This window comes from Salmo salar, chromosome 03, assembly GCF_965601325.2.
Source record: "Salmo salar chromosome 03, fSalSal1, whole genome shotgun sequence".
In the NCBI taxonomy this organism is placed as follows: domain Eukaryota; kingdom Metazoa; phylum Chordata; class Actinopteri; order Salmoniformes; family Salmonidae; genus Salmo; species Salmo salar.
In genome coordinates this window covers 85695995-85718004 of record NC_138293.1, presented here as the reverse complement: position 1 = coordinate 85718004, position 22010 = coordinate 85695995, and the positions used below count along the sequence as shown (strand labels likewise).

Sequence of the window (22010 nt, the reverse complement as noted above, 5' to 3'; positions counted from 1 at the left end):
AGGACAGAGGAGAGGACGGAGGAGAGGACGGAGGAGAGGACGGAGGAGAGGACAGAGGAGAGGACGGAGGAGAGGACGGAGGAGAGGACAGAGGAGAGGACAGAGGAGAGGACAGAGGAGAGGATAGAGGAGAGGACAGAGGAGAGGACGGAGGAGAGGACAGAGGAGAGGACAGAGGAGAGGATAGAGGAGAGGACAGAGGAGAGGACAGAGGAGAGGATAGAGGAGAGGATAGAGGAGAGCAAATCTAATTGATAAAAGGCCTTCAGGTTCCTCAACATCATGTTAGCCCTAAAGCATCAGAATTAATAACACATTATAAAAAATAACACCACAGTCTGATTGGCAGCCTTTTAAATATACATAGAAATGATGTATTCAACCAGAATCTCTAATCATCAGAAAATCTCTGAACATCAATGAGGACCGTTGTGTGATGTATGAATGTCCACCTTTTGTTGATGTATTTCACTGTGTCTGTGTGTCTTGTGTGTGTCTGTGTGTGAGCCTGTGTTTGTGCACGTGCGTGTGTGTGTGTGTGTGTGTGTGTGTGTGTGTGTGTGTGTGTGTGTGTGTGTGTGTGTGTGTGTGTGTGTGTGTGTGTGTGTGTGTGTAGTGGCAGTCCTGTACCCGTGTCCTCTATCTCCTCTACTCTTCTCCTCCCCCTCTCCTGTCCTTTCTCTCTCGCTGTCTCTCTCTCTTTTTCTCTCTCTCTGGCAGGCAGCCGGTGATAATGACGCAGAGAGAAAAAAAGAAGGGAGAGAGGAAGAAGGGATAGAGAATGGAGGGAGAGAGAGAGCAGATGCTGTATGGAACAGATGAGGCCTAGACCTAGATGGTAGAATATAGCCTAACTAGCCTAACTGATGAAAAACAGAAGAGCAGGTATGTAGAGAGAGATGGAATGAGGGGAAAGAGGGCAAAATGAAGAGGTATGGTTTCACTCACACAGCGCTCTGTTGATGTGACGTCATCAACACCCTGCGTCACTGAGTGTCATTGGACTCAGGGCTAGTCAAGTAACAGAGTCACACACACAATGGGCATGTTTCAAACCAGACTCGACTCTCTGGCCTCTAGGGAAAGACGTGTGAGAGGGTCAGAGAGACGAGACACTGCATGGTACAGTATAGAACTTGTTTTTGTTTGGCACAGAATGGATGGATTTGTTTGTATGGGAATACATCACTGCTGCATAGACAGTGGCTAGTGTTGTTGTGATGAATGACGTTGTATGTATGTATGTGTGTGCTGCTGGCTTCCTGCTTCAGCCCTCAGCCAGAGGGTCGGGATGCTACTGCGCTCTGTTGTCATGGTGATGCGGGAAATGAGAAAACCGGGATTATGTGAATTTGTGCGCAGGCAGAAACGAAGAGAGAGAGAGAGTGAGAGAGAGAGAGGGAGGAGAGTGAGAGAGGGAGGAGAGCGAGAGAGTGAGTGAGTGAGAGAGAGAGTGAGGAGAGCAGAAGTGGAGAGAAACAGGAGTACAGGAGGACCGATGCTGAGGGAAGCTTCTTGCTGTGTTTTCATCAGGGTTATTATCAGTGGTTCTTGAACAAGACGTCTGCTGCTGCTGCTTCTGGGATACTGCGACCACACACACACACACACACCACACACACACACACACACACACACACACACACACACACACACACACACACACACACACACACACACCCCCTCTCTCTCTCTTACACATCCACGCTTTCTCTCGCTCTCTCTCGCTCACACACACACACATACACACACTCTGTTTGCCTTGTCAGCATGGCCATGGACCGTGATGTCAACAGTGATGGTGGCGTGTGTGTGATGGTACAGTAGCTTTAGGACTGTGTTGACACACACATGACGAGCAGCACTTCCCAGGGGCCCAGCTGAGGGACACTACACAGGCCTGGCCAGGGGCCCTCCACGGCATGGTAAATACTCTGGGTTTACGTTTTAACCCCTACCACCGCCGACTATCTCTGCTATATGGATAACACTGTAGCAAGGAAAGAATACTGAATAGTTTGACTACAGCGAGTGACTTTGTGTTTATGAGTTGAGTTGCTTTGAGAAGAGAGGTCTGTGTATTAGTGTCTGTATGACGTGAAGGCTAAAGGGGATGGATTCTGATTTGGGGAGATTTAGCTAATAAGCTAGTTCTTTGTGTACATGTTCTTCACTGTATGCATTGGTATTTGATGGAGATGTCTGTGTGGATAGAGATGACAGGACTGGCGTTTTGTAGCGGTGTGTGAGGCTAGAAGGCATGACTAATTGTTAGAGATATCTTGATACTGAATTGATTATACTGCTGCCGCTTGTGTGTGTGTGCTGCTGAAGTTGTTCCCTCGCTCTCTGTCCCCCACTGGCTTTGTTCCCTGAGGGAGGGACTCTGCCTAATACAGTCAGGGTGTGTGTGTGTGTGTGTGTGTGTGTGTGTGTGTGTGTGTGTGTGTGTGTGTGTGTGTGTGCTGCTGAAGTTGTTCCCTCGCTCTCTGTCCCCCGCTGGCTTTGTTCCCTAAGGGAGGGACTCTGCCTAATACAGTCAGGGTGTGTGTGTGTGTGTGTGGGGGGGGGGGGGGTTCTAGTGTGTGCATGCTCAAGGTTGTATTTGTATACAGCGGCTATACACATTAGAGGTCGACCGATTATGATTTTTCACCGCCGATACCGATTATTGGAGGACCAAAAAATGCCCATACCGATTAATCGGACGATTTTTATATGTATATATTTGTAATAATGACAATTACAACAATACTGAATGAACACTTTTATTTCAACTTAATATAATATATCAATAAAATCAATTTAGTCTCAAATAAATAATGAAACAAGTTCAATTTGGTTTAAATAATGCAAAAAACAAAGTGTTGGAGAAGAAAGTAAAAGGGCAATATGTGCCATGTAAGAAAGCTAACGTTTAATTTCCTTGCTCAGAACATGAGAACATATGAAAGCTGGTGGTTCCTTTGTCACGTCCTAACCAGTAAAAGGGGTTATTTGTCATTGTAGTTTGGTCAGGGCGTGGCAGGGAGTGTTTGTTTTGTGTGTTTCGGTGTTTTTGGTTTAGGTTCTATGTTTTCTATTTCTATGTTTAAATCTAGTTTTCTTTTTCTATGTTGGGGTTTTGGTAGGACCTCCAATTAGAGACAGCTGGTTGTCGTTGCCTCTAATTGGAGGCCATATTTAGTTGGGGTTTGTTTCACTTGTGTTTTGTGGGTGGTTGTTTTCCTGTATAGCCTGTGTTGTCTTACGGAACTGTTTCGTCGTTTGTTTATTTAGTTTAAGTGTTTTCTTTAAATAAATTAAGAAGATGAGCACTTTACCCGATGCGCCTTGGTCCAATCCTTACGACGCCTATGACATCCTTTTAACATGAGTCTTCAATATTCCCAGGTAAGAAGTTTTAGGTTGTAGTTATTATAGGAATTATAGGACTATTTCTCTATACCATTTGTGTTTCATATACCTTTGACTATTGGATGTCCTTATAGGCACTTTAGTATTGCCAGCCTAATCTCGGGAGTTGATAGGCTTGAAGTCATAAACAACGCAATGATTGAAGCACAGCGAAGAGCTGCTGGCAAACGCAGGAAAGTGCTGTTTGAATGAATGCTTATGAGCCTGCTGCTGCCTTCCGCCGCTCAGTCAGACTGCTCTATCAAATCGTAGACTTAATTATAATATAATAACACACAGAAATACGAGCCTTAGGTCATTAAAAACGTTTATTCTTTCAGTGAAATACGGAACCGTTCCGTATTTTATCTAACGGGTGGCATCCCTAAGTTTAAATATTGCTGTTACATTGCACAACCTTCAACGTTATGTCATAATTATGTACAGTTCTGGCAAATTAATTACGATCTTTGTTAGGAAGAAATGGTCTTCACACAGTTCGCAACGAGCCAGGCGGCCCAAACTGCTGCATATACCCTGACTCTGCTTGCACAGAACGCAAGAGAAGTGACCCAATTTCCCTAGTTAAAAGAAATTCCTGTTAGCAGGCAATATTAACTAAATATGCAGGTTTAAAAATATATACATGTGTATTGATTTTAAGAAAGGCATTGATGTTTATGGTTAGGTACATTGGTGCAACGACAGTGCTTTTTTCATAAATGTGCTTGTTAAATCATCACCCGTTTGTCGAAGTAGGCTGTGATTCGATGAGAAATTAACAGGCACCGCATCGATTATATGCAACGCAGGACACGCTAGATTAACTAGTAATATCATCAACCATGTGTAGTTAACTAGTGATTATGTTAAGATTGATTGTTTTTTATAAGATCAGTTTAATGCTAGCTAGCAACTTACCTTGGCTTCTTGCTGCACTCGCATAACAGGTAGTCAGCCTGCCACGCAGTCTCCTCGGGGAGTGCAATGTAATCGGCCATAATCGGTGTCCAAAAATGCCGATTACCGATTGTTATGAAAACTAAAAATCGCCATAATTAATCGGCCATTCCAATTAATCGGTTGACCTCTAATACACATCATATCATCTTTAAAGTGTAGTAGATGTTAGATGCTCTGAAACAATGGAGAGAGACAGACAGAGAGAATAGTGGGGTCTGAATAGAAATCACAACCTTATAGACAGATGCTTATTGGCTGCCATTACAGTACATGATTTCTCCCTAACATGGGTCATTTATCATGCCCTAATGATGAATGGAAACCAAGGAAATATTGTTATGTATAGAACAGGAAGATAAATTGCCATGATCAGCTCAAATGTTTTAGGTGCCGGCTTCAAAAGGCTGGAAGAAATATACTGGAAGAAAGTACAAAAAACACACTCACAGAACACACACAGCTCATCAAATGCTCTAATGTGGTGCTGTAAATAGTTTGTTTATGCTAGTCATGTCTTCTGTCAGTACACCTGTGCATTTACTCCTTTCACAATGACAAAGGGGACGGAACACAAACAAAGGGGCCACAATTACACCCAGAACCCCCTGAATCACAGCTGCAGAGCTCTAGTGTGCTGCTGAAATGCCTGTCCTTGAGATATGTCTCATGAAATCTGCCGTTAGGGAAGGTGTCTGGAGTGGACTGTGATGAGGCTGCATTTTCCATCACCTCGCTGTGTGTGTGTGTGTGTGTGTGTGTGATTTCTCTGCTCCTGGAGAGCAGCAGACGGCCCCTTCATGTCCCAGAAATCTATCTGGTGGTACAGTGGAGACAAGAGAGGACAACTGACTAGTAAACAGATGTGTCCTGGTGATACAGTGAAGACAAGAGGGGACAACCGACTAGTAAACAGATGTGTCCTGGTGATACAGTGAAGAGAGGACAACTGACTAGTAAACAGATGTGTCCTGGTGATACAGTGAAGACAAGAGAGGACAACTGACTAGTAAACAGATGTGTCCTGGTGATACAGTGAAGACAAGAGAGGACAACTGACTAGTAAACAGATGTGTCCTGGTGATACAGTGAAGACAAGAGGGGACAACTGACTAGTAAACAGATGTGTCCTGGTGATACAGTGAAGACAAGAGAGGACAACTGACTAGTAAACAGATGTGTCCTGGTGGTACAGTGAAGAGAGGACAACTGACTAGTAAACAGATGTGTCCTGGTGGTACAGTGAAGACAAGAGAGGACAACTGACTAGTAAACAGATGTGTCCTGGTGATACAGTGAAGACAAGAGAGGACAACTGACTAGTAAACAGATGTGTCCTGGTGATACAGTGAAGACAAGAGAGGACAACTGACTAGTAAACAGATGTGTCCTGGTGATACAGTGAAGACAAGAGAGGACAACTGACTAGTAAACAGATGTGTCCTGGTGGTACAGTGAAGACAAGAGAGGACAACTGACTAGTAAACAGATGTGTCCTGGTGGTACAGTGAAGACAAGAGGGGACAACTGACTAGTAAACAGATGTGTCCTGGTGGTACAGTGAAGAGAGGACAACTGACTAGTAAACAGATGTGTCCTGGTGATACAGTGAAGAGAGGACAACTGACTAGTAAACAGATGTGTCCTGGTGGTACAGTGAAGACAAGAGAGGACAACTGACTAGTAAACAGATGTGTCCTGGTGGTACAGTGAAGAGAGGACAACTGACTAGTAAACAGATGTGTCCTGGTGATACAGTGAAGACAAGAGAGGACAACTGACTAGTAAACAGATGTGTCCTGGTGGTACAGTGAAGAGAGGACAACTGACTAGTAAACAGATGTGTCCTGGTGATACAGTGAAGACAAGAGAGGACAACTGACTAGTAAACAGATGTGTCCTGGTGATACAGTGAAGAGAGGACAACTGACTAGTAAACAGATGTGTCCTGGTGATACAGTGAAGAGAGGACAACTGACTAGTAAACAGTTGTGTCCTGGTGGTACAGTGAAGACAAGAGAGGACAACTGACTAGTAAACAGTTGTGTCCTGGTGATACAGTGAAGAGAGGACAACTGACTAGTAAACAGTTGTGTCCTGGTGATACAGTGAAGACAAGAGAGGACAACTGACTAGTAAACAGATGTGTCCTGGTGGTACAGTGAAGAGAGGACAACTGACTAGTAAACAGATGTGTCCTGGTGGTACAGTGAAGAGAGGACAACTGACTAGTAAACAGATGTGTCCTGGTGGTACAGTGAAGACAAGAGGGGACAACTGACTAGTAAACAGATGTGTCCTGGTGATACAGTGAAGACAAGAGAGGACAACTGACTAGTAAACAGATGTGTCCTGATGATGCAGTGAAGACAAGAGAGGACAACTGACTAGTAAACAGATGTGTCCTGGTGGTACAGTGAAGAGAGGACAACTGACTAGTTAACAGATGTGTCCTGGTGATACAGTGAAGACAAGAGAGGACAACTGACTAGTAAACAGATGTGTCCTGGTGGTACAGTGAAGAGAGGACAACTGACTAGTAAACAGATGTGTCCTGGTGGTACAGTGAAGAGAGGACAACTGACTAGTAAACAGATGTGTCCTGGTGGTACAGTGAAGACAAGAGAGGACAACTGACTAGTAAACAGATGTGTCCTGGTGGTACAGTGAAGAGAGGACAACTGACTAGTAAACAGTTGTGTCCTGGTGGTACAGTGAAGACAAGAGAGGACAACTGACTAGTAAACAGATGTGTCCTGGTGGTACAGTGAAGAGAGGACAACTGACTAGTAAACAGATGTGTCCTGGTGGTACAGTGAAGACAAGAGGGGACAACTGACTAGTAAACAGATGTGTCCTGGTGATACAGTGAAGACAAGAGAGGACAACTGACTAGTAAACAGATGTGTCCTGGTGATACAGTGAAGAGAGGACAACTGACTAGTAAACAGATGTGTCCTGGTGGTACAGTGAAGAGAGGACAACTGACTAGTAAACAGATGTGTCCTGGTGGTACAGTGAAGAGAGGACAACTGACTAGTAAACAGTTGTGTCCTGGTGATACAGTGAAGAGAGGACAACTGACTAGTAAACAGATGTGTCCTGGTGGTACAGTGAAGAGAGGACAACTGACTAGTAAACAGATGTGTCCTGGTGATACAGTGAAGACAAGAGAGGACAACTGACTAGTAAACAGATGTGTCCTGGTGATACAGTGAAGACAAGAGAGGACAACTGACTAGTAAACAGATGTGTCCTGGTGATACAGTGAAGAGAGGACAACTGACTAGTAAACAGATGTGTCCTGGTGGTACAGTGAAGACAAGAGAGGACAACTGACTAGTAAACAGTTGTGTCCTGGTGGTACAGTGAAGACAAGAGGGGACAACTGACTAGTAAACAGATGTGTCCTGGTGGTACAGTGAAGACAAGAGGGGACAACTGACTAGTAAACAGATGTGTCCTGGTGGTACAGTGAAGACAAGAGAGGACAACTGACTAGTAAACAGATGTGTCCTGGTGGTACAGTGAAGACAAGAGAGGACAACTGACTAGTAAACAGATGTGTCCTGGTGGTACAGTGAAGAGAGGACAACTGACTAGTAAACAGATGTGTCCTGGTGATACAGTGAAGAGAGGACAACTGACTAGTAAACAGTTGTGTCCTGGTGATACAGTGAAGACAAGAGAGGACAACTGACTAGTAAACAGTTGTGTCCTGGTGATACAGTGAAGAGAGGACAACTGACTAGTAAACAGATGTGTCCTGGTGATACAGTGAAGACAAGAGAGGACAACTGACTAGTAAACAGATGTGTCCTGGTGGTACAGTGAAGACAAGAGAGGACAACTGACTAGTAAACAGATGTGTCCTGGTGATACAGTGAAGACAAGAGAGGACAACTGACTAGTAAACAGATGTGTCCTGGTGATACAGTGAAGAGAGGACAACTGACTAGTAAACAGATGTGTCCTGGTGATACAGTGAAGAGAGGACAACCGACTAGTAAACAGATGTGTCCTGGTGGTACAGTGAAGACAAGAGAGGACAACTGACTAGTAAACAGATGTGTCCTGGTGATACAGTGAAGAGAGGACAACTGACTAGTAAACAGTTGTGTCCTGGTGATACAGTGAAGACAAGAGAGGACAACTGACTAGTAAACAGATGTGTCCTGGTGATACAGTGAAGAGAGGACAACTGACTAGTAAACAGATGTGTCCTGGTGATACAGTGAAGACAAGAGAGGACAACTGACTAGTAAACAGATGTGTCCTGGTGGTACAGTGAAGACAAGAGGGGACAACTGACTAGTAAACAGATGTGTCCTGGTGATACAGTGAAGACAAGAGGGGACAACTGACTAGTAAACAGATGTGTCCTGGTGGTACAGTGAAGAGGGGACAACTGACTAGTAAACAGATGTGTCCTGGTGATACAGTGAAGACAAGAGAGGACAACTGACTAGTAAACAGTTGTGTCCTGGTGATACAGTGAAGAGAGGACAACTGACTAGTAAACAGATGTGTCCTGGTGATACAGTGAAGACAAGAGAGGACAACTGACTAGTAAACAGATGTGTCCTGGTGGTACAGTGAAGACAAGAGAGGACAACTGACTAGTAAACAGATGTGTCCTGGTGATACAGTGAAGACAAGAGAGGACAACTGACTAGTAAACAGATGTGTCCTGGTGATACAGTGAAGAGAGGACAACTGACTAGTAAACAGATGTGTCCTGGTGATACAGTGAAGACAAGAGAGGACAACTGACTAGTAAACAGATGTGTCCTGGTGATACAGTGAAGAGAGGACAACTGACTAGTAAACAGATGTGTCCCTGGTGATACAGTGAAGAGAGGACAACTGACTAGTAAACAGATGTGTCCTGGTGGTACAGTGAAGACAAGAGAGGACAACTGACTAGTAAACAGATGTGTCCTGGTGATACAGTGAAGAGAGGACAACCGACTAGTAAACAGATGTGTCCTGGTGGTACAGTGAAGACAAGAGAGGACAACTGACTAGTAAACAGATGTGTCCTGGTGATACAGTGAAGAGAGGACAACTGACTAGTAAACAGTTGTGTCCTGGTGATACAGTGAAGACAAGAGAGGACAACTGACTAGTAAACAGTTGTGTCCTGGTGATACAGTGAAGAGAGGACAACTGACTAGTAAACAGATGTGTCCTGGTGATACAGTGAAGACAAGAGAGGACAACTGACTAGTAAACAGATGTGTCCTGGTGGTACAGTGAAGACAAGAGGGGACAACTGACTAGTAAACAGATGTGTCCTGGTGATACAGTGAAGACAAGAGGGGACAACTGACTAGTAAACAGATGTGTCCTGGTGATACAGTGAAGAGAGGACAACTGTGTGTGTGTGTGTGTGTGTGTGTGTGTGTGTGTGTGTGTGTGTGTGTGTGTGTGTGTGTGTGTGTGTGTGTGTGTGTGTGTGTGTGTGTGTGTGTGTGTGTGTGTGTGTGTGTGTGTGTGTGTGTGATTTCTCTGCAAACCTTTCTGAAAATAGATTAGTCATGAACTCTGAATGAGAAGTGACTATTAAAAAGGTGTAAACAATGTGTTGTGTGGTTCATAGGTGCTGTTGGAACAGACGCCTCATTAAGTGTGTTCACTCATAACCACAGCCAAGCGTAAATAAAAACACATAATTACAATGACGCAGATGTAATTACTAACCCGGGCACACACACACACTCACACACACACACACACACACACACACACACACACACAATGCGGTGTGTACACATTCATAGTCACAGGCTTGAAACCAACACAAACATATTTTGACACACACACATTACTTTTCTACCTCAGCCCCACGCACCCTTCACCAGGCAGGCAGGCAGGCAGGCAGGCAGGCAGGCAGGCAGGCAGGCAGGCAGGCAGGCAGGCAGACAGACAGACAGACAGACAGGCAGACAGACAGACAGTTTCATCTTTAGCGTGCCTAATTGAGCACTGATACATTGTTAATTCAGCAGCTTGAGACGACAGTAAAACAAAACATCAACCTGCTCCCTCATCTCTTCTCTTAATGTCTTGTTGTCTTTCTCTGCCTCCGTTAGCATTTCCAAAGGGGGCTCCCTGTGTGTAGTGCCCTGTGTGTAGTGCCCTGTGTGTAGTGCCCTGTGTGTAGTGCCCTGTGTGTAGTGCCCTGTCAGTTAGCTGTCCTTTTCTTCCCATGGCCTGCACATACAAGCTGAATCCTGTCATACTCTCCTCCTATGTTACAGCACTGCTGGCTAACAGCTATTAGTCTGATGTTTCACTTCAATCTTTGAGGAAATGTGTGAACTTCTTTGCAGAAGTGGTTTTCTCTTCTGTTAGCTGGTTTGTTATTGTCAGACTGGAAGTTGTGGGAACAGTGAGGTCCAAGTAAAATATGATCATAGTTTCTCTCTAATGTTAGACTGGGTTGTCTACACTATTGCATCCCAACTGGCTTTTCCTGGTGGCTTACTTTTATTGTTGACATGCAAAAAAATGGGATTGGACTAATGAACAAAATACTAAAAGATTTTAAATGTAACGTTTTTGAGTAAACTATCCCTTTCACTTTCACTGGACTGAAACTTTTATTCTTAATCTCTCTCTCCCTCTCTCTCTCTCTCTCTCCCTCTCTCTCCCTCTCTCTCCCTCTCTCCCCCCTCTCTCCCTCTCTCTCTCCCCCCTACAGGAAGAGTCCCAGCAGATCCTGGCCCGCCAGAAGTCCAACTCTCAGTCAGACAGCCATGATGACGAGGTGTCCCCCCCGCTGCCCAACCCAGTGGTCAAGGCCCGCCGCCGCCGGGGAGGGGTCAGTGCTGAAGTCTACACTGAAGAGGACGCCGTCAGCTACGTCCGCAAGGTCAGAGATAAACACTAAAACCAACTCACACAGTCAGGAACATTCAGTAACCATAGTAACACTTTGGCTGGGAATCGCCAGGAATCTCACCATACGATATTGTCAAGATACATAGGTGCCGATACGATATGTATTGTGATTCTCATGATTCTATATGTATAGTGATTCTCATGATTCTATATGTATAGTGATTCTCATGATTCTATATGTATTGTGATTCTCATGATTCTATATGTATAGCGATTCTCATGATTCTATATGTATAGTGATTCTCATGATTCTATATGTATAGTGATTCTCATGATTCTATATGTATAGTGATTCTCATGATTCTATATGTATTGTGATTCTCATGATTCTATATGTATAGCGATTCTCATGATTCTATATGTATAGTGATTCTCATGATTCTATATGTATAGTGATTCTCATGATTCTATATGTATAGTGATTCTCATGATTCTATATGTATAGTGATTCTCATGATTCTATATGTATAGCGATTCTCATGATTCTATATGTATTGCGATTCTCATGATTCTATATGTATAGTGATTCTCATGATTCTATATGTATAGTGATTCTCATGATTCTATATGTATAGTGATTCTCATGATTCTATATGTATAGTGATTCTCATGATTCTATATGTATAGTGATTCTCATGATTCTATATGTATAGTGATTCTCATGATTCTATATGTATAGTGATTCTCATGATTCTATATGTATAGTGATTCTCATGATTCTATATGTATTGCGATTCTCATGATTCTATATGTATAGCGATTCTCATGATTATATATCTATAGCGATTCTCATGATTATATATGTATAGCGATTCGATACTGCAATTTTTTTATTGCGATTTAATGTTCGATTTAATATTCCTCAGTATATGAGGAATTCCATATGAGTTATTCCATTCCAGCCATTACAATGAGCCCAACCTCCTATAGCTCCTCCCACCAGCCTCCACTGATATCTGCTGCAGAGAGACAGAGAGAGCATGAGAAAATGATTTTTGATCAGTCATGGAAATAAAAGTGCTGAAAACATGTTCACTATTTCAAAAGAAGATGAAGAACAAGCTATAGGAAGAGTTTTGGTTCAGGTACAGCCGACTAGCACTAGCAAATGCTACCTAGCTAAACATTTTTAATATATATACTTTTTTTGTGATCAAAGTATCGATATAATATCATCCCCCAAAAATATTGTGATATGTCTGACCAAAGATAGACCACAGAGATTGAACACATAGACAGACCATATGCTGACCATTGATTGTCCACAACCTGATGAGGAGAGTTTGACTAGAGATTCAAACTATCGACTCACACAGGAGTAAGGGGTCCTGAGAGGATGAAAAAGATGATGTTCTAGCCAGCAGAAGTGAAATGAAGGTTGCTATGGTGATTAGGCTAATGCTAATTGGTATCAATGTAACACATACTCCTTTGGGACTGCAGTTGAAAATATTTGCCATTGTCAAAAAACCTACAAAAATTTAGGGAAGTAAAGAACCCTTCTCAAAACAACTAGTTAAGTTGACTTAACAGAACTCTCTTAACTCACACAATCTCAACCAAATCCAACCAGATGGTAGTGGATGGCTCTTGCACTCAGGGCTCTAAAATGCGACCGTTTTGGTTGCATATGCTCCTAAATATTTTGCTGTGCAACCTGGTATTTTAATTTGGGAGCACCACTGCGCCTAGAAAAAAATGACCCAGATAATAATTATTGTAATTATTAGGCTTCGCTCTACCGTTGTAGCATAGCTAGCTAACAGCCTGGTAAGTTTGCCAGTAGGCTTTATCCAAGCATGTTGGGACACAGAAATAAAGGGAAAGGGAGAACTTCTTCAGGAGATCAATCATCAGAGTGATGAATGAATGACAGATCTCTGGCATGTCATCAAACAATGTTCTTAAAGAGACACTATACAATTTTCAATACAATTACATTTAGATTTTGGTCATTTAGCAGTTATGTAATCTCAAAAGGAAAATAGTGCTTTTACACAATGCAGAAAATTACTTTGTAATTTTAATGACAGATATAAAATGTGCAGCTTTTTATGTTAAACAAATATATTTACAGGGTTGCATATGAGTTTCTAGAGCACAACAGAAGTAGCTAAAATACATACAGGCCCAATAGTGGCTATATTGATAAAATCATATATTCTGGTGTTGGTGCCTGAATGTTATGTTGTACTCCTAACTTTAGAAGTTAGGAGCACCAGTGCTACCAATTCATTTTTAAAATGTAAAGCCCTGCTTGCACTGCCTTCCCCCTGCCCCTATCCTTACCCTGCTCCTGCCCCCTCGGCATTAATTGCTGGGTACTGACATAACGGCCTGACCCCCGTCACCTCGCTGTAATCGGCAGGCCACTGGAGTGTGGCTTATGTGTGTGTCTCCACCCTCCTGCCCCTGCCAGTCTTAGCAGCAGGTATCTGCCAGCCTTAGCAGCAGGTATCTGCCAGTCTTAGCAGCAGGTATCTGCCAGTCTTAGCAGCAGGTATCTGCCAGTCTTAGCAGCAGGTATCTGTCAGTCTTAGCAGCAGGTATCTGCCAGTCTTAGCAGCAGGTATCTGCCAGTCTTAGCAGCAGGTATCTGCCAGTCTTAGCAGCAGGTATCTGCCAGTCTTAGCAGCAGGTATCTGCCAGGCTCCAATCATGTATGATAAACCAATAAACTAGCAAATGTTTAGGTCAGTGATTCACGCTATTTCAGGGATACACACACACACACACACACACACATATACAGGGAGATAGACACGCACACACACACAAAAATGTCATTTCGAGGTTGTCCTTAAAATTCCCATCAGACGATAACAAACATGCCTTTGTTTAGCTTGAGCTTGAACAGACTACTACAAGCATGACGGACAAGCGTCACACATAATTCATAGTTATGAAGCAGATTTGAATGAAATGAGAAGTTTAACAAATTGATTGAAGGCTGGGTTCTTCAGTAAACAGCTGTTGTCTTTCCCAGCGGTAATGACATATAGCTAGCAGACCTGGGTTAAAAAAACGATGTAAAATCAGTTCAAATACTATATCTGTGCTTGATTGAGCTTGCCTGTTGCCATGAATCCAATAGAAAAATCTAAAAGTTACAAACCCCACCCACCTGACAGGCTAAGCAAACGAAGCATTTGAAAGATATCAAATAGTATTTAAACCCTGGTCTGGTATCTAGACAGTACTGGATGACATGGTTCCAGACTGATAACAACACGGGCTCTACATACGTCAATGTACTGAAATAACCCTCAGTCAGAGGCTAAAGTGGTTTAATATCTTAGTTAATGTTTCATTCACATTTTCCAGACGAGCAACTAAGCATATTAAATGAATCCCTCTCTCATGTGTTCACATGGCTCAGCGTGTGTGTGTGTGTGTGTGTGTGTGTGTGTGTGTGTGTGTGTGTGTGTGTGTGTGTGTGTGTGTGTGTGTGTGTGTGTGTGTGTGTGTGTGTGTGTGTGTGTGTGTGTGTGTGTGTGTGTGTGTGTGTGTGTGTGTGTGTGTGTGTGTGTGTGTGTGTGTGTGTGTGTGTGTGTGTGTGTGTGTGTGTGTGTGTGTGTGTGTGTGTGTGTGTGTGTGTGTGTGTGTGTGTGTGTGTGTGTGTGTGTGTGTGTGTGTGTGTGTGTGTGTGTGTGTGTGTGTGTGTGTGGGCTTGGCACTGTGGGAACTTGGTTTTGGCTGAGTGGCGTCAGGAGGATCTCTGTGTCATCTGGGTCTCAGCACACAGGCTTTGCCCTCTCAGCTCCCAGCTCTCTGCCATCCCCGTTCTCTCCCACTCCCTTCAACAGACTAGATACCGTTTCTACCCTTCCTCTCCCACTCCCTTCAACAGACTAGATACTGTTTCTACCCTTCCTCTCCCACTCCCTTCAACAGACTAGATACCGTTTCTACCCTTCCTCTCCCACTCCCTTCAACAGACTAGATACCGTTTCTACCCTTCCTCTCCCACTCCCTTCAACAGACTAGATACCGTTTCTACCCTTCCTCTCCCACTCCCTTCAACAGACTAGATACCGTTTCTACCCTTCCTCTCCCTTCAACAGACTAGATACCGTTTCTACCCTTCCTCTCCCTTCAACAGACTAGATACCGTTTCTACCCTTCCTCTCCCACTCCCTTCAACAGACTAGATTCCGTTTCTACCCTTCCTCTCCCACTCCCTTCAACAGACTAGATACCGTTTCTACCCTTCCTCTCCCACTCCCTTCAACAGACTAGATACCGTTTCTACCCTTCCACTCCCTTCAACAGACTAGATAGCGTTTCTACCCTTCCTCTCCCTTCAACAGACTAGATACCGTTTCTACCCTTCCTCTCCCACTCCCTTCAACAGACTAGATACCGTTTCTACCCTTCCACTCCCTTCAACAGACTAGATACTGTTTCTACTCTCCCACTCCCTTCAACAGACTACATACTGTTTCTACCCTTCCTCTCCCACTCCCTTCAACAGACTAGATTCCGTTTCTACCCTTCCTCTCCCACTCCCTTCAACAGACTAGATACCGTTTCTACCCTTCCTCTCCCACTCCCTTCAACAGACTAGATACCGTTTCTACCCTTCCTCTCCCACTCCCTTCAACAGACTAGATACCGTTTCTACCCTTCCTCTCCCTTCAACAGACTAGATACCGTTTCTACCCTTCCTCTCCCTTCAACAGACTAGATACCGTTTCTACCCTTCCACTCCCTTCAACAGACTAGATAGCGTTTCTACCCTTCCTCTCCCACTCCCTTCAACAGACTAGATACCGTTTCTACCCTTCCACTCCCTTCAACAGACTAGATACTGTTTCTACTCTTCCTCTCCCACTCCCTTCAACAGACTAGATACTGTTTCTACTCTTCCACTCCCTTCAACAGACTAGATACCGTTTCTACCCTTCCTCTCCCTCTCCCTTCAACAGACTAGATACCGTTTCTACCCTTCCTCTCCCTCTCCCTTCAACAGACTAGATACCGTTTCTACCCTTCCTCTCCCACTCCCTTCAACAGACTAGATACCGTTTCTACCCTTCCTCTCCCACTCCCTTCAACAGACTAGATACCGTTTCTACCCTTCCTCTCCCACTCCCTTCAACAGACTCGATACCGTTTCTACCCGTCCTCTCCCACTCTCTTCAACAGACTAGATATCGTTTCTACCTTTCCTCTCCCACTCCCTTCAACAGACTAGATACCGTTTCTACCCTTCCTCTCCCTTCAACAGACTAGATACCGTTTCTACCCTTCCTCTCCCACTCCCTTCAACAGACTAGATACCGTTTCTACCCTTCCTCTCCCACTCCCTTCAACAGACTAGATACCGTTTCTACCCTTCCTCTCCCACTCCCTTCAACAGACTAGATACCGTTTCTACCCTTCCACTCCCTTCAACAGACTAGATACCGTTTCTACCCTTCCTCTCCCACTCCCTTCAACAGACTAGATACGGTTTCTACCCGTCCTCTCCCACTCCCTTCAACAGACTAGATACCGTTTCTACCCGTCCTCTCCCACTCCCTTCAACAGACTAGATACCGTTTCTACCCTTCCTCTCCCACTCCCTTCAACAGACTAGATACCATTTCTACCCTTCCACTCCCTTCAACAGACTAGATACCGTTTCTACCCTTCCACTCCCTTCAACAGACTAGATACCGTTTCTACCCGTCCTCTCCCACTCCCTTCAACAGACTAGATACCGTTTCTACCCGTCCTCTCCCACTCTCTTCAACAGACTAGATACCGTTTCTACCCTTCCTCTCCCACTCCCTTCAACAGACTAGATACCGTTTCTACCCTTCCTCTCCCACTCCCTTCAACAGACTAGATACCGTTTCTACCCTTCCTCTCCCACTCCCTTCAACAGACTAGATACCGTTTCTACCCTTCCTCTCCCACTCCCTTCAACAGACTAGATACGCGTTCTACCCGTCCTCTCCCACTCCCTTCAACAGACTAGATACCGTTTCTACCCGTCCTCTCCCACTCCCTTCAACAGACTAGATACCGTTTCTACCCTTCCTCTCCCACTCCCTTCAACAGACTAGATACCATTTCTACCCTTCCACTCCCTTCAACAGACTAGATACCGTTTCTACCCTTCCACTCCCTTCAACAGACTAGATACCGTTTCTACCCGTCCTCTCCCACTCCCTTCAACAGACTAGATACCGTTTCTACCCGTCCTCTCCCACTCTCTTCAACAGACTAGATACCGTTTCTACCCTTCCTCTCCCACTCTCTTCAACAGACTAGATACCGTTTCTACCCTTCCTCTCCCTTCAACAGACTAGATACCGTTTCTACCCTTCCTCTCCCACTCCCTTCAACAGACTAGATACCGTTTCTACCCTTCCTCTCCCACTCCCTTCAACAGACTAGATACCGTTTCTACCCTTCCTCTCCCACTCCCTTCAACAGACTAGATACCGTTTCTACCCGTCCTCTCCCACTCTCTTCAACAGACTAGATACCGTTTCTACCCTTCCTCTCCCACTCCCTTCAACAGACTAGATACCGTTTCTACCCTTCCTCTCCCACTCCCTTCAACAGACTAGATACCGTTTCTACCCTTCCTCTCCCTCTCCCTTCAACAGACTAGATACCGTTTCTACCCTTCCTCTCACTTCAAAAGACTAGATACCGTTTCTACCCTTCCACTCCCTTCAACAGACTAGATACCGTTCTACCCTTCCTCTCCCACTCCCTTCAACAGACTAGATACCGTTTCTACCCGTCCTCTCCCACTCCCTTCAACAGACTAGATACCGTTTCTACCCGTCCTCTCCCACTCCCTTCAACAGACTAGATACCGTTTCTACCCTTCCTCTCCCACTCCCTTCAACAGACTAGATACCGTTTCAACCCTTCCACTCCCTTCAACAGACTAGATACCGTTTCTACCCTTCCACTCCCTTCAACAGACTACATACTGTTTCTACCCTTCCTCTCCCACTCCCTTCAACAGACTAGATACCGTTTCTACCCTTCCTCTCCCACTCCCTTCAACAGGCTAGATACCGTTTCTACCCTTCCTCTCCCACTCCCTTCAACAGGCTAGATACCGTTTCTACCCTTCCTCTCCCACTCCCTTCAACAGACTAGATACCGTTTCTACCCTTCCTCTCCCACTCCCTTCAACAGACTAGATACCGTTTCTACCCTTCCTCTCCCACTCCCTTCAACAGACTAGATACCGTTTCTACCCTTCCTCTCCCACTCCCTTCAACAGACTAGATACCGTTTCTACCCTTCCTCTCCCTTCAACAGACTAGATACCGTTTCTATCCTTCCACTCCCTTCAACAGACTAGATACCGTTTCTACCCTTCCTCTCCCATTTGTAGACTAACAGGCTAGACTTTAGACACTCTCTGTCTATCAACTTTCAACCTTAAAGAGGTTTGACCCTTTCTCTGTTCCCATCCGCTGCCATTTGTAAAGAGGTTAGACAGTAGACAGTAAACCCTCTCTGTGTCTATACCCTTCCAGCTTTAAAGTGTCTATTAGGCCCTGTTTAAGCACTATCCCCCCCAACTCTCACTACTCCCAGCCCTAAAGACTCAGGTAAATCCTCTCTCTACCACTCTATCCATGAAGACTCTAGTACCCCCTCTCTCTACCCCTCTATCCATAAAGACTCTAGTAACCCCTCTCTCCACCCCTCTATCCATAAAGACTCTAGTACCCCCTCTCTCCACCCCTCTATCCATAAAGACTCTAGTAACCCCTCTCTCCACCCCTCTATCCATAAAGACTCTAGTACCCCCTCTCTCCACCCCTCTATCCATAAAGACTCTAGTAACCCCTCTCTACACCTCTATCCATAAAGACTCTAGTAACCCCTCTCTCCACCCCTCTATCCATAAAGACTCTAGTACCCCCTCTCTCCACCCCTCTATCCATAAAGACTCTAGTACCCCCTCTCTCCACCCCTCTATCCATAAAGACTCTAGTAACCCCTCTCTACACCTCTATCCATAAAGACTCTAGTAACCCCTCTCTCCACCCCTCTATCCATAAAGACTCTAGTACCCCCTCTCTCCCCCCCTCTATCCATAAAGACTCTAGTACCCCCTCTCTACACCTCTATCCATAAAGACTCTAGTAACCCCTCTCTCCACCCCTCTATCCATAAAGACTCTAGTACCCCCTCTCTCCACCCCTCTATCCATAAAGACTCTAGTAACCCCTCTCTACACCTCTATCCATAAAGACTCTAGTACCCCCTCTCTCCACCCCTCTATCCATAAAGACTCTAGTAACGCCTCTCTACACCTCTATCCATAAAGACTCTAGTACCCCCTCTCTCCACCCCTCTATCCATAAAGACTCTAGTACCCCCTCTCTACACCTCTATCCATAAAGACTCTAGTACCCCCTCTCTCCACCCCTCTATCCATAAAGACTCTAGTACCCCCTCTCTCCACCCCTCTATCCATAAAGACTCTAGTACCCCCTCTCTCCACCCCTCTATCCATAAAGACTCTAGTACCCCCTCTCTCCACCCCTCTATCCATAAAGACTCTAGTACCCCCTCTCTCCACCCCTCTATCCATAAAGACTCTAGTACCCCCTCTCTACACCTCTATCCATAAAGACTCTAGTAACCCCTCTCTCCACCCCTCTATCCATAAAGACTCTAGTACCCCCTCTCTCCACCCCTCTATCCATAAAGACTCTAGTAACGCCTCTCTACACCTCTATCCATAAAGACTCTAGTACCCCCTCTCTCCACCCCTCTATCCATAAAGACTCTAGTACCCCCTCTCTCCACCCCTCTATCCATAAAGACTCTAGTACCCCCTCTCTCCACCCCTCTATCCATAAAGACTCTAGTACCCCCTCTCTCCACCCCTCTATCCATAAAGACTCTAGTACCCCCTCTTTCCACCCCTCTATCCATAAAGACTCTAGTAACCCCTCTCTCTACCCCTCTATCCATAAAGACTCTAGTAACCCCTCTCTCTACCCCTCTATCCATAAAGACTCTAGTACCCCCTCTCTCCACCCCTCTATCCATAAAGACTCTAGTACCCCCTCTCTCCACCCCTCTATCCATAAAGACTCTAGTACCCCCTCTCTCCACCCCTCTATCCATAAAGACTCTAGTAACCCCTCTCTCTACCCCTCTATCCATAAAGACTCTAGTACCCCCTCTCTCCACCCCTCTATCCATAAAGACTCTAGTACCCCCTCTCTCCACCCCTCTATCCATAAAGACTCTAGTAACCCCTCTCTCCACCCCTCTATCCATAAAGACTCTAGTACCCCCTCTCTCCACCCCTCTATCCATAAAGACTCTAGTACCCCCTCTCTCCACCCCTCTATCCATAAAGAGTATAGCCTCTCTCTTTGGAGCAAAGGGTCTATTTCCAGCATTCCAGATGGTTGATAGAGACTGCAGAGGGTTGATGTTGGTAGTGTACTGCAGTGGCCTCATGAATGTTTCAGCCAGTCTGCTGCTGTTGTAGCTGTGGTCCTCTTCATGGTGAGCCATCTGTTGCTTTAAGTTAATTACAGCCTACAGACTGCTGCTTCCCTCAGAGCACGGATGCTTTCTTTCTTACAGTACTATCTCTCTCCCACTAGCATCTCTTTGATTCTGTCTTGCTATAGTTTCTCTCTCTCTCTCTCTCTCTCTCTCTCTCTCTCTCTCTCTCTCTCTCTCTCTCTCTCTCTCTCCCCACAGTAACACATCTGCAGAGCTCTTCTCCCTAGAACGTCTTTCCTTAAATACAGAGGCAGTAGTCTTTGTAGTGGGCTCTGAGGAAATGTGGCTGGCCCGCATCATTCCCCCAAACAGTCCTTTGGTTCAAACATGGACATGAAAATGCATGTTTTATGAATGAGCACAGGGCCTCGTGAACTCACAGCGAAGGGCTGCACACACACATAGGTACACTGATCTGAGTCAAACAGATGGGTTGCGTTCAATTATGTACAGACAGGAGGGTTTGTTTAAAATATACTGTAATGTGCTTAAATCTGTGCAATGAGCTATTTTGATTTATGTGCGAGTGCCTGGCTTCATGTGCATAGCTCTAGTGTTTTCTTTTCTTTTCAATAAATGCTTTTTGGGAAGTAACTTTTTTTTTTGCCATGTAGACATGGCATGACAAATAGGGAAGACAATGAGTATAGTATTAAATGGAATTCAATCAATTGTATTGATACCAATCAATTCCATTGTCTGTGATGCAGCTGCTGTAGTCTGGTTCCTGTTTGAGAGACCAGGATGTTTGCTATGTTGTTCCTCAGGTCATTCCTAAGGACTACAAGACCATGACTGCTCTGGCCAAGGCCATCTCCAAGAACGTGCTGTTTGCTCACCTCGACGACAACGAAAGGAGGTAAGAACCCCAAATCATAATCTAACTGACCCAAGATCAGTGTCTAGGGATGACTTCATCCTAGTTAAAAAACCATTAGTGACTGAGTGACTAAGTGAGAGAGCGACATTGTGTGTGTGAGCTAATCATAAAGATGCTTTTTGTTGTTGTTGAGCAATTTTCCCGTGTGGCCACAGTGGGCCAGTGTTGTCTGCAGTGCTGCTGGGTTGAAACAGGTCAAAAGTTGTGAGACCAGCCAGGCGAGAAGAGGGGCAGGCAGACACTGGGCAGAGGGGCGAGGGGTACGGAGAGAGAGAGGGGGGCATGCCGGAGGGAAAATTGACTGCCTGGTGCCGCCCTGTCCTGTGTGTGTGTGTGTGTACACTGTTGTTGTCGATCGCCATGGCAACCC

General features: G+C 45.0%; 1 protein-coding gene across 2 annotated transcripts in view; it reads left to right on the top strand.

Annotated features, from left to right (window-relative positions):
- The window catches only part of LOC106606482 (cAMP-dependent protein kinase type I-beta regulatory subunit), a 236251-nt gene that overhangs the window by 28995 nt on the left and 185246 nt on the right, over positions 1-22010 (top strand). Inside the window, exons 1-3 of one of the 2 annotated variants that reach the window (XM_045715632.2) lie at positions 1651-1925; positions 11063-11233; positions 21528-21619. In XM_045715632.2, the coding sequence (XP_045571588.1) occupies positions 1923-1925; positions 11063-11233; positions 21528-21619 (266 nt within the window). In that variant the 5' untranslated portion in view covers positions 1651-1922. Of the gene's footprint in view, positions 1-1650; positions 1926-11062; positions 11234-21527; positions 21620-22010 lie in introns of those variants that run through there. The other variant, XM_045715631.2, reaches the window with a different exon arrangement.